The following is a 12,321-nucleotide window of genomic DNA, read 5'->3' on the forward strand; positions in this document are numbered from 1 at the left end:
CACCATGTTCGATTACTAGGAATTGAACTCAGGACCTCTGGAAGAGCAGCCAGGCTCTTAACCCCTGAGCCATCTTCTCTCCAGCCCACACTCTCCTCTCTCTTTTTTCCCCAGGGTCTTTCACACCTTCTAACACAAGAGTGAGGCCTAGCATCTCTGTGAAGCAGGCATTGTGTGCTCAGGACAGGAAAAGGGAGGCATATCTTATCCCAGAGATGTGGGATGCTGGAAATGTGATATGAGTGCATGGCAGTGCACACTGAGCAGACAGCAATTTTGTGGACCTCGTAGGGGCAGCAGGAAGGGCTTGCTAGTCTTGTTGGGTGTTCTGAGTTAGGCAGAAAAGGGGGACTAGTTCAAGCTTAGGAAGCAGGGCCACAGGAGCAAAGAATATGAATTGTTCAGGGGTTTGTCCCTGGGATACCAGGGAGAGCCAGCACGGTGAAACTGTGCGGTAACAGATGGTGCTTCCCCTGTAGACTCTGGGGGGGAACATCCTTGGTGTGGTCAAGATCTAGGATTGCCTACCTGTGTCCCACTGTGCAGGAGGCTCAGAAGCCTGGAGGGAAGAGAACGATCATACAGGCCTTGCCATATCTTCCCAGGGTCCAAGGAATCCTAGAAATAGTGGTAATCCAAAGGCAGCACAGGGACCAGAGGCAAGTTTGTGCGGTGTGTGTGTGTGTGTGTGTGTGTGTGTGTGTGTGTGTTATATTCTGTGAGTGTGTAAGTATATGTGTGTGCGTGAGTATGTGTAAGTATATGTGTATATATGTGTGAGTGACTCTGCATGTGTTGTGTGAGTTTATGTGTGAGTATGTATAAGTGTGAGTGTGTATGTGTGAAAATACATATGTGTGTATATGTGACCGTGTGTGTGGTGTGTGTGTGTATGTGTGACATTGCATGTGCGTGCTTGTAAGTGTATATGTGTATATATGTGACCATGTGTGTGGCATGTGTATGTGTGACACTGAATGTGTATACGTGTAAGTGTATATGTGTGTATATGTGACCGTGTGTGTGTGTGTGTGTGTGTGTGTGTGTGTGTGTGTGTGTGTGTGTAGTGGGAGGCAACTCTGGAAAAAATAACCTCACTCCTGCTTGCTACTGATGGAGGCTGGTGTGGGAAAATGGCTGGTATATGTCACTAAGGTCACTTCCTAAACAGGACTTAAGTCATATAACCTTTTTTAATAGGATTGGTATAAATCAAAGAGACTTGGTATCCAGTGGGTCTTGAATAGATATTATTTTGGGCACATTGGCATGTATCTGTGGTTGATCCCAGCTTCTAAGAAGACCGGCTGGAAGTTCACTTGAGCCTAGGAATTCAGGGTCAGCCTGAACTGTAAAAGTAACTTTTATTTGCCTGAGTTAATTGTCATCTCCAAGACTTACGTCCTCTGTCTGCTAACCCAGACCTAGTCCTGGAAGCTTCTAGCCTCTATACCATCTTAGGTCTAGAATGTTCTCAGCCTCAGAGGCTTACTCACCCTTTCTAGCTCTTTCTGAGCTCTGGCTGGGTGGTACAACTCGGCTGTTCTGACTCAAACCCCTTTGCAAGCTGACTGACTCAGTCTCCTCAGCCTCTGACTGAATTGCTCTGCTTGGCCTCAGACTGACTCCATCTGTCCTTCTTATCCTCTGGCTCATTCTATCTTTACCTGTGTCTAGCTTGTTCTCTCTCTGTAAAATTGTCCCAGTAAAACTGCCTTCTCTCCTCTCTCTGTACTGCTCCGTTAAATAGATCGCCTTTCCTCTGTCTTCTCGAGAGAGGTGGGCAGATCCTATTCTATCAAATCCTTGATTTCACTTTGTCTGCCACTCAAGTAGACATCACTTTCAAACATGGGTGCTTCCTTCTATAAATTAAATTTACCTTTATTGTTTGGGATAAAAGGTGTGTACTAAGGACGTGTCTGCATTCCAACTAGAGGGACTAAAGGTGTGTGCTAAGGGCTGAACCACACCACAACCACAGACAGGGTGTTTCAGTAATTAACAGTCTTGGGGTTCACGGTGTGATCAAATATCTTGCAACACTGAACAGGGCAATAGAGCTAGAGACTGTTTTAAAAAAATATCCAGCAGCTGGGGGTGTAACTCAGTAGTTCTGCTCAGCATGCATGAGGCTGAATTCCATGCCCAATAGTAGCCACAGCGCCCTCCCCACCCCACACATTGTTTCCAGCGCCTCAAAAGTAAGAAAGGTCTCAAGCAAATAAATGACAGAAAGGATGGGGCAGGGTGGTATGTGTGGGCCTTGTTTATAGGGCTGTGTATACTGGCTGTACTTAGTCACAGGGGCTAAATGACAAAACCTTAGAACCTATAGTTCCCGGACACCTTCATATTTCAACTCTGGTTCTTCCGAGCAAAGGGAAGGGGTTGTGGGTGTATTATCCAGGCCCCAAGGGACCTGGTCCCTGTGCAATTAGCTGTCATCATTCCTCTCTGGACATGTGTTTCTTCCTTCTCACACTCAGCTGAAGACCTTGCCTTCAATTTAGCTGAACTAAAGAAGCAATTGAAAGTGAACTCATTCCCCAACAGCCATAGCCTGTACCTACCCTAGTATCTGTTGTCACTTCCAAGAGACAGGACCGTGTGTCCCTTCTGCTGGTACCACCACCTCCACTTGGGCTATGCAACTCATCTGTCCCCTATACTTCTTCAGGCTTCTGGGTCTGTACACGGAGCAAATGTGTCTCAAGTCTGTTTATCTTCAGATCCAACTCTGGTCTTTGACCAGTCTGGAGGTTGGGTCTTTCCTTCTTTGCTACCTAGCCCACTCCAGTGAGGTTTGTTTATCATCTACTGAAAAATTCTCCTCTCCTCTCCTCTCCTCTCCTCTCCTCTCCTCTCCTCTCCTCTCCTCTCCTCTCCTCTCCTCTCCTCCCCTCCCCTCCCCTCCCTCCCTCTCTCTCCCTCCCTCCCCCCCTTTCTTACTTTTTGTTTTTAGAGACAGGGTCTATGTATCAAGAAGTCCCATTCCCTACTTCCTCTGTTTTAGTGTTTTGAGACAGGTACTTCTATAGTCCTCTCTGTCCTGGAACTTGCAATGTAGACTGAATGGCCATGAGCTCAGAGATCCTCCTGTCTCTGCCTCGCAAGTTTAGATTAAAGGCGTGCCCCACCATGTCCAGCAAAAATGCTTACCTTCAACACCAGCTTCATCTTATTCCTTGGCACATTCAACAGTTGGTCCCTATTTTTATCAAATACTTCCTTTTCCTGGATCCTGTGGCATGTGTCAGAAATCAGGCTCTCTCCCTGAGCCTGCTATCTGCGACTTAACCCCAGCAGCTTCTTCCTACCTTGGTTCCTGTCGGCACAGTCCTCTCTCTCTTATTGTTTGTCCCTCTCTCATATCCTTGCTCTGAGATGGCCTTTTGCTCCCCCACCCCAGTACACCCCTTGTGTAAGATGCTTTGCATGGTGTAATCTCTGTGGCATATCATGGCCCCTACCTGCTAGGCACTCTGTGGCTAAATCCTGACAATATGCTCTTCTGACACCGAGGTTCTGGATCTACTCCATCTTTTTCTGCTGGCCCCTCTGTATGAGATTTTCCTTTTCCATCTATCATTTCAGGAGTCTCGGTTTGAACATATCCTACTGGATTTCAGGTTTCTATTTCATGCCCCCAAACTCCAGACTCAAACATCCGCTGCCTGCTATTCTCACTTGAGTGCCTTTTGGTCATCTAAATTAGCACTAAGCAGAAATTAAAAATTTCCATGCTTGACTTCACGCCACAATGGCCTCCTCCCTCTTTTAAAAATGGAATAATTGCTCAAGCTGGTCTCAAGCTGTGATCCTCTTGCCTCAGCTAATGACTATCTGAGACTACTGGCAACTGTTATCACACAGCTCCATGATGGTTTCTTGTCCAACCCAGGATTGTTTCACTTTCACATTCACTTATTTTGCTTTGTGTGCTCGGGTGTGTGGCAAAAAGCCCTACAGTCTGTTTTCCTGCTCAATACAATGCTAGAATAGATAAAAGTCAGTTGATTGACTAAATGATTCTTTGCCGTATTTAATATCAGGGTTGGCATCTGAGTCAAAGGAAGCTTCCTGCAAGCTGTGGTGGCTCATGCTAGGAAATCCCAGCACCCAAGAGGCTGAAGCAGGAGGACTGTGAGTATACTGTGAGATTATTTCCTACCTAATGTTCTAGAATGATGAGGTCATACTAACCTGGTCTCCTGTTTTGGTTTCCATCCAGTTGGAATGGGTTTGTGTATTGACTGTTCACTGCCACTGGTTTCCATCCAAGTTCCAATAGAATACATATGAAAAGGGACCCAAAAAGCATGACTCTTGCCTATAGGATTCTCTAAGTCTCTCTGATGCTTTGCCCGTAGCCCAAGAGCTGGCTCCATCTCAGCAACTCATCGGCTTCAGGGATTCCCCCTTTCATAGACTGCCGCTAAAATGGGAGCCCACATGTATCACAGAGTGCCAGAAGAGCCTCAATTTTTACTGACCCCAGGGCAACAATGCTGTAAGAGCATCATTAACAGAGGGAGCTAAGACAGGCAGGTAAGGCAAGGAGCTGAGTACCAGATACCTAAGAGAGAGAATGACAAATCTAAGAGGAAGATGTGCATTCCCTGGCTGGAGTAGGATCCCCTGTATCACTATTGAACACAGACAATTCCAATAAACATGTCAGGCTTGACTTATCCTCAGGGATGTCTCAGATTATAATAAGTGCTCTAAAGATCAATGTTGACCCCAGGTTTTGTGGAATCCATTCTAATTTCTTACCTCTCTTGGTATTCTGCTGCTTTTGTTAATCTGGTATCTATTTATTAAAAACGCATGCACTGCACAAGACCTGTAGAAACACAAACCAGACCAAATCCCAGCATGGAGAGGGGAGGTGGACATGAAATCCCATCCCTAGCAGAGGAGCGAGTGGCAATTGTTAGCAGCTGGGAAAGAGAGGATCAGTTTTTCTCTAAGAGTGTAGTCCCCGATAAGCAGACAGTGCTCACACAGCCAAGAATATGGGGCTGTAGGATGATGTCACAGGTGAGGCAGGCACAAGATAGAAGGAGGCCTGTCATTGGATGAGAAGGAAGGATGGGTGGGAGAGAAGTTTGAAGGAAGAGGAGGAGACTAGAACAGAAAGGAGGAGACAGGAGGGAGAGAGGAGAGAGAAGCCATGACAGGACGATGGAGGCTGATGTAAAGATTCTGCTCTGTGTTTTTACAGGTTGTTATTAATGTTCCTAAGCGATGAATAGTACTGGGCTTTGTATGTTTGGGTGCGCAATTATATCTTACCAATTGGGTCAAAGGTTATTGAGCTGTGTGTTCTTTTATGTGACAGTTTGAGTGTAGTAAAGTGTGTGGCGGCAAGAGACACTGGGCCACCACGGAGTTGGGATGTGTTTCCTTCAAGATACTGCGGTGCTGGACCTAGTGAGGTAAAAGACAACCATACTTTTTTATTTTTATATTTTTACAACAACATGGGGCAGCACCAATCATCCTTGATGGGGGGAGGCAAGGTTGGGTAGGGAAGAGTAGGAAAGAGGGGATGAATCTGTGAAGAACTGGGGCAGGATGAATATGATCAAACACGCTTTCTGAAAGTCTCAAACGTTAAATATGTATGTATATAGGCATGTGTGCACACTTGCTCTTACCTGGGATAGGAAAGCAACTCACAGTGTAAGAAGTCAAATAGCCCCACATGAGGCGAGGCAGAGGCAGTGTGCAGGACAGGAAAGTGTGCAAAGCTGGGCTGCTTGTATATCCATCAAATAGATAGGACAAGGACAACTGTGCTGTTTTTAAGAATTCAGCAACAGCTTAGAGAAAAATAATTCTGAAGGGCATGGTGGCACATGCTTTTAATTTCAGCACTCAGGAGACAGAGGCAAGTAATCTATCTCTATGAGTTTGAGATCATAGTGAGTTCAGAGATGGCCAGGGCTAGAAGGTGAGACCCTGTCTCAAACAATGCACATGTATATATGTACATTTACACACGCATGTACACACACACATACTCTACAGACTCCAGGGAACAAGTTTGGAGGATTCAGTTCATGGCTGACTGGACTCATTGCTTTGGGCTTCTGGAAACACATCTTGGCCGGAACATGTGGTAGAGCAACAGCTGTTACTTTTTATGAACTCCCCCATCGGGTTCGATTTCTCTTAAAACACAAGGCATCTCTAAGAGAGTAGAAGCACCCCTGTATCCTCCGCCCCCACCAGCAGCAAGACATGTCACTCAGACCTTTTTCCAGATACAGGGATGGCCAAAGGCAGACTCAGGGATCTAGCTGTGAAAGTCAAGAGCCATCGGCAGGCTGGAGAGATGGCTCAGCAGCTCAGGGCACTGGTTGTTCTTGCAGAGGACCAGAGTTCTCAGTTTCCAGCCCTGCATGGTGGCTCACAACTGCCTGCTGTGTCTGTTCAGTTCCAGAGGATCTGATGCCAACTTCTGACCTCCATGTCACTGCATACACGCATTGTATAGACATGCATGCAGGCAAGCCACCCATACACACTAAGTAAAAATGAGAAACCTTATAACACAGATTTGTCTGGCAACCCTTAGTCATAGTTTACAACCAGCTTTATAGGTCTGTCTGTCTGTCTTTCTTTCCTCCCCCACAACCCCCCCTCCCACACCCCCAAGACAGGGCTGGCTTTACTGTGTAGCTTAGCTAACCTGGAAATGGCTCTGTAGTGCAGGCTGGCCTTGGCCTCAATCTCACATAGACCCACCCACCTCTGGAGTGGGATTAAAGGTACCTACCAGCATGGCCTGCCTAGGCTTTCAAGTGGGGGAACTCTGATCATAAAGCTAAAAACAAAAGCAGTCCTCATTGAAAACAAAAGGTGATTCTGTTAAGGGAAGTTCTTACAACCACAGACTGGTGAATAGTATGCTGGAGACTTCCTATAAAACCTCTGAGGCTCTACACATAGGCTAAATGGGAACAATGCTGTCGAGCAGAAAGAAGGTGGCACTCAAGGTCACCTAATTCCTATTGTCCCTGGGCTCGGACTCTGTTATTTCGGTACTTTCAGGGAGAGGGGAAGGGAGGTGACTTGCAGCAGCGAAACCTAAAAATGTATTTTATTTTGAAGTTGTGCTTTGGATTTTCCCCAATCCAACATCAGCTGAGTGAGTCTTAGGTTCACACAAAGCATCTTCAAGCATACATACAATATTCCAGTTATCAACACCATTTTAAAGAACATACCATTTTACACAAATGTGACATACAAATCAGACGCCACGACACTGCAGTTCCCTGGAAGATCTAAGTTCTCTTCTGAACCGAAGTCCATGCACACCAGCCCTTCCAGTGGTCTGTCTGTTCATCCTGGTACTGGAAGGATTTCGCATCTCCTTGGGGATAAATGAGGGTGGCTGAAGAGGCTGGCAGAGACCAGCATTTCCAGTTTATAAGCTGCTGGTGGCAAACTCCTCTACCTTCCAAACTGGGATGCTGGTAGCCCCACCCACTTTTCTTCCCCAGAGACTTAAGTCCATACCAGGGAAAGGATCCATGCCACGAGGGGCAGAGCAGGGCTCTTGGAAGCATCATGCTGGTTTCGGGCAAGCCTATCTGAGGAAGGCTGGTTGCCCAAGGCCTGGGGTGGCCGGCTCCTTTTGGCTTTTGGTTGTGAAATCACAGTGTGCAACCTCAATTCCAGTTGAAGTGAGCTCTGCTGAGGAGGACTCTCCTCCTTTTGGTTCCTACTCCTTTTAACAGGACCATCTCACAGGCGTCAGAAGCACCAGAGATAAGGAAGACAGCTAGGCTCCCAGAGCTGGGGTTAGTAGGGAACCACTTGGACACTGTCCAGTTCATTATGCAAATCAGCAGATGGACATGGACCGAAGGGGTGAAGAACACAAATAATGTACAGGGTTAAGAGAGAAAAACAGAGCAGGCCCAAAGTATGGTCTTCAAGAACCTCTGCTTTTTCCTTCTTAGAAGGTGGTGTCCTGGAGAGAGAGGGTAAAGGGCAGGCTGGAAACTGATCACTCGGATGAGGAGGAATGTACAAAGTAAAGGGTGGAGCTTCATGTTCAGCAAGGAAATGGATCCTTGGGTCTGGAGCCCCTACTGGCTCAGGAGCAGCACAAGCCCAGGTCAGTGGAAAAGAACACTAAGAACCAACATCCAAAGGACCACGGGTGCCCCACGCAGTCAGACTCACGCTACTCATGGAGTGCTAGGGCGCTCTTCTCTAGCTTTGGGAGCCATCTCCTGGTGCTGCAAGTTACTCTTCTCCTTAGTGACTCCTTCAGGCTCCCATCCCTTCACCCAGAGAGAGACATCCACCACTTTCTACAGATCCAACTACCAGCTTCGCAAGTGGTCCAGCAGGATCATTTCTAGCTCAAATCTAAGAACACTCAGATTTTCCAACCCGAATGGCAAACCCATTTCTCTTGAACTATAGAAAAACAATATGGTCAAAGCATAGCATTCACATCAGGAAACAGGAAGAAAGAGCCTGAGTTGCAAGGCGCTGTTGAAACACAGGATCCCAAAGTATGATTTAGCACGGGGTAAGAGGAGTAGGTGTTCCAAGCACCAGGCTTGTAGGCTGGGAGAGCATTCAATGGTAGCACATCTGAAAAAAGCCAAAGGCAGGACCCAATGGGAGACATTCAATTTTTCCCTTTTTAAAGATTTAAGCAATATTGAGTTTGTGGGGGTCAAAGTTCCCTTAGTCATCCTTGTTTGGATAGACAAAACAGTTTCAAGAGGCAGTACTTTAAGAATTTGTCAAGGGCTTTTCAAGCCCCTATTCATCCAGACAGAGTTTGATTAAAAAAAACAAAAAACAAAAAACAAAAAAAACTAAGCCAAGAGGTGAACTTGAAATAGTTTTAATCTGGGCAGATTTTTGGATTAGAAGAGAGCAACTTAATTTTCTTTTTAATGGAGTGGTGAATTTTAAAAGTTTTAAATGCCAAAAATGGTGGGAGGAAGAAGGACCCATTTCCTACCCTTTTCAAACCTGTTATAAACACAATAAAACTTTAATTAAGACCTTTTAACTCTAAAAGGAACTAGCTATAGAACTGTCTTATATTGGAAAACATCTTACATGGAGAATTGTGTCAGAGACAAAGACAGGAACAGAAGAAAAGTCTCTATGTTCAGAAACACTTCAAAAGCTCTGTAATCAGACTGGGATGCACTTCTACAGAACGGAGCAGAGCAAATGGGAGCAACCAGTGACTAACTCACGCGAGAGGAAGAAGACAGGACCCCCCGCACATCAGATCATAGGGCTGTCCCATTCTGCTCAATTTTTACGACAGAGAGATTTCAAAGGCCAGGTTTCTCTGTTCCAAACAGCACAAAGTTTGTGATGAGAACAGAGACTCCTGGTGGCTTCTGTGTGAACTGCCACCACAACAAAGAGAGGAGACCAGAGAGGCTACACCAGAGACCAGAAAAACCTGTGTGTGTGTATAGGTGTGCATGTGCACGCGCATACACACACACATATATATATTTATATAAAATGAAAACTGGGCTATATATGAGTTTTTAAGTCAGTACTGAAAACCAAGATGCCACTGAGAGCTGACTGGCTGCAGCCGAACATCTGGTCAAGGTGTCCTCTATGGTCTGAAGGGACAGAGGACAGGCCCATGTCCCGTGTCTTGTTTTGGCAGGTATCACAGCAACCCGATAAAGGAGAGCCTGCCACTGGCTAACCTAAGAAGAGTATGTACTGGAGCTGGTTGGATTATAACAACAGAGGGAAGCAAAGAGCAGAGGGAGGGACCAGAAAGGGGAAAGCAGTAACAAGGGCTTCATTCTCAAGGTCTGGGTAATGGGAAGGCTAATTCCTGTAAGAACAACTTAGAACCTAATTTTCAACCGAGTCCCCAAGCTAGTTAAATAGGAAGATTTTAAAAACGGCCAGTCTCCTTGTCTAGAATAATTACGTTATACCCCTTAGACAGTACAAGACTTGTCAGTGGACTGTGGGGAAGCAGATGAGTTGACACCAGGGCTAGTGGCATTTGTTTTGGGGAAGACAGTTGGTTTGGGCCGTGTGGCTGGTGGTTTGACTGGAGCAGCCATCTTGACAGACTTGACAGGCCGGAAGGCGCAGGCAATATCCCCAGCAGTACTGGCACTGCGCTGGAAGGCAGGCTCAGGGTCCTTGAGGAGCTGGGTGTGCAGGGGGCTGGAGGGCTCAGATGTGGGGGCTACAACTGGGGAGGTCTTGAGGGGTTCCAAGGTGTCCAGAACCACATCAGGTGTGTGCTTAGCACTGCTCTGCCGCTCTAGCTCTTGAAGCTCATTCAGGGCAGAGTTCATTGTTGCTTCAATATCCTGCAAAACAGGAAAAAGGAAGAAGTAAGACAAACCAAGACAGATGTTCCCAGAGATCCTATTTCACTCAAATAGGCCAAGTCCTGAAACCAGCTATAAAATGCCTTATTTCACTTGGCTAAAGTCCTGGGACAAATGAGTGTCAAGAAAATGTAGAAAGAGTATAGAGAGATTGTCATCATGAGGAATCTAGAAAGAGTAACTGCTGACTTTTGGATATGACAAGGCTGTTGCCCACATCAACTCATGCCTGCTGTGGTTACCTGCCACAAGATCAAGCCATCAAGCCAGTCACATGCCAGCAAAAACTGCCACAAGCCCATGGAGGAGCTACTGGCAGTTGACGGCTGCTGAGGAGGGGTCACTTGGTTTTGGGAAGGGGCTCCTGGTAGGTTGACCATGCCCCAGAGGGGGGCCCTAGACCTATGCATATCTGGAGAGTATTAGACTTCCAATACATATGGGAAGTATCCATCCAAGTATATTGGACTTGGGGGGCAGGTGTTAATAACAATAACAAAAGGAAGACACAAGTTTGGGAAGAAATTGGAGTGGGAGGCACTAGGAGGAACTGGAGGTAGGGAGTAGTGGAGGACATGATCAAAATAAATAATTAAATGCATTAAGTTTAACAACTAAGAGAAATTATTAAAAAGGAAAGGGTAGCTGAGTCCTTTCAACTCAAGTCCTTGGTTTTTGTGACAGGTGCTGATACACTTCTGGATGAAATTATATACAGTTAAATGGAGAAAGGAAAGGTCAATGACTATATGTGGATTCGTTATATAATTCTCTGTATTTCGGTGTCTGTTGAAAGTATACATAGTGGACAAATTTTACAAAGTGGTAGAGATTAAGTATGATCTTTATTTTCATGACTTCAAGGTCAATGGTTAAGGACGTTATTCCTTCCTTCCTCCACAAGTGCCAAGTCCTTGAAGATTGATCGGAACAATGCTTCAATTTCCCAGTTCATCCAAGTGTGTACTTTGAAACCAGTTCCTTCTACCCAGCACCATGAAAGAGAACCCAGAGTGGCCAAAAGGGGGAGCCAGAGCTCACACGGGTAAGTTAGCATCTACAAATCAGTGGACACTGCAGACTTGAGGAAAAAAGCAGTCCTAGCAGGGGCTCAAGGCAGACCACAGAACCATTGTATGTAAGCACCCAGCTTCCATACCCTCCTTGCAAACTTGTGTTTAATATTGCGCCCCAAAGCCACCACAGGACTCCTCTTTGGGATCAAGAATACTTTCAAACATTCTAGGTTTCAAGTCAGCCTCAGATTTCCCACTCAGGACTTGGTTCCATGGCCCGATCTATGTTTACTCTGGATGATAGGGACTCATTTTCACTAATCACTATGGCATTAATTAGTTCCCCCACTTTTTTTCTTCCTGCAATCCCAGGATGCAACCTAGGAGACTATGCAAGCTAGGCAAGCATTCTGAGTTTGCATCACGGAGCTAAGGCTTCCCAAATCTTTTAGGATGCTCTGGAAGAAGTCTTATCTCCTGGCGCTGTCCTGTTATGCAACTAGTATGTTTGTAGTTTCTAACACTTTGATTAATGGCTGGCCAAAAGAGGATCAAGGAAGATTCCCATGGTGCAAGGCAGACTGTTGTCAGGAGATTGAACAGAAGAGAAGGCTAGCAAAGCAAGACATCACAGGCCCAGGGTTTAACTCTGGCCTCACCAGGCACACCTCTTTAAGCAGAGCAACAATGCAGCCAACAGAGACCATACAGGGCCTTTACTGTCCTTCCCATTCACCCCAGAAGATGAGGTGAGGAAAAGGACAAAACCAAGCCCTCAGTTCCTACCTGTTCTAGTGAAAATTATATAGCTGGGAGAGACGTCTGAGAGAACTGCTTGGAGTGGCCCCAGTAGTTGGATGTTTAGAGGTCAGGTTGGGCTTCTAATATTTCATGGAAAACACAGAGTCATCAGTGTAGTGCAGATGAGA

The 12,321-nt window shown here is 46.0% G+C and overlaps 1 protein-coding gene across 6 annotated transcripts in view; it reads right to left on the reverse strand.

The window, feature by feature from the left end:
• Nucleotides 1–7,096: 7,096 nt before the first annotated feature.
• Nucleotides 7,097–12,321, reverse strand: part of Srgap2 (SLIT-ROBO Rho GTPase activating protein 2) — a 221,139-nt gene continuing 215,914 nt past the window's right edge. For 5 of the 6 annotated variants that reach the window (NM_001401376.1, XM_039090884.2, XM_006249783.5 and 2 more), the window contains one exon: nt 7,097–10,355. In NM_001401376.1, coding sequence (NP_001388305.1) covers nt 9,972–10,355 — 384 coding nt within the window. In that variant the 3' untranslated portion in view covers nt 7,097–9,971. Of the gene's footprint in view, nt 10,356–12,178; nt 12,274–12,321 lie in introns of all 6 variants that reach the window. The other variant, XM_039090885.2, reaches the window with a different exon arrangement.

The sequence above is a fragment of the Rattus norvegicus genome, chromosome 13 (genome assembly GCF_036323735.1).
Source record: "Rattus norvegicus strain BN/NHsdMcwi chromosome 13, GRCr8, whole genome shotgun sequence".
In the NCBI taxonomy this organism is placed as follows: Eukaryota; Metazoa; Chordata; class Mammalia; order Rodentia; family Muridae; genus Rattus; species Rattus norvegicus.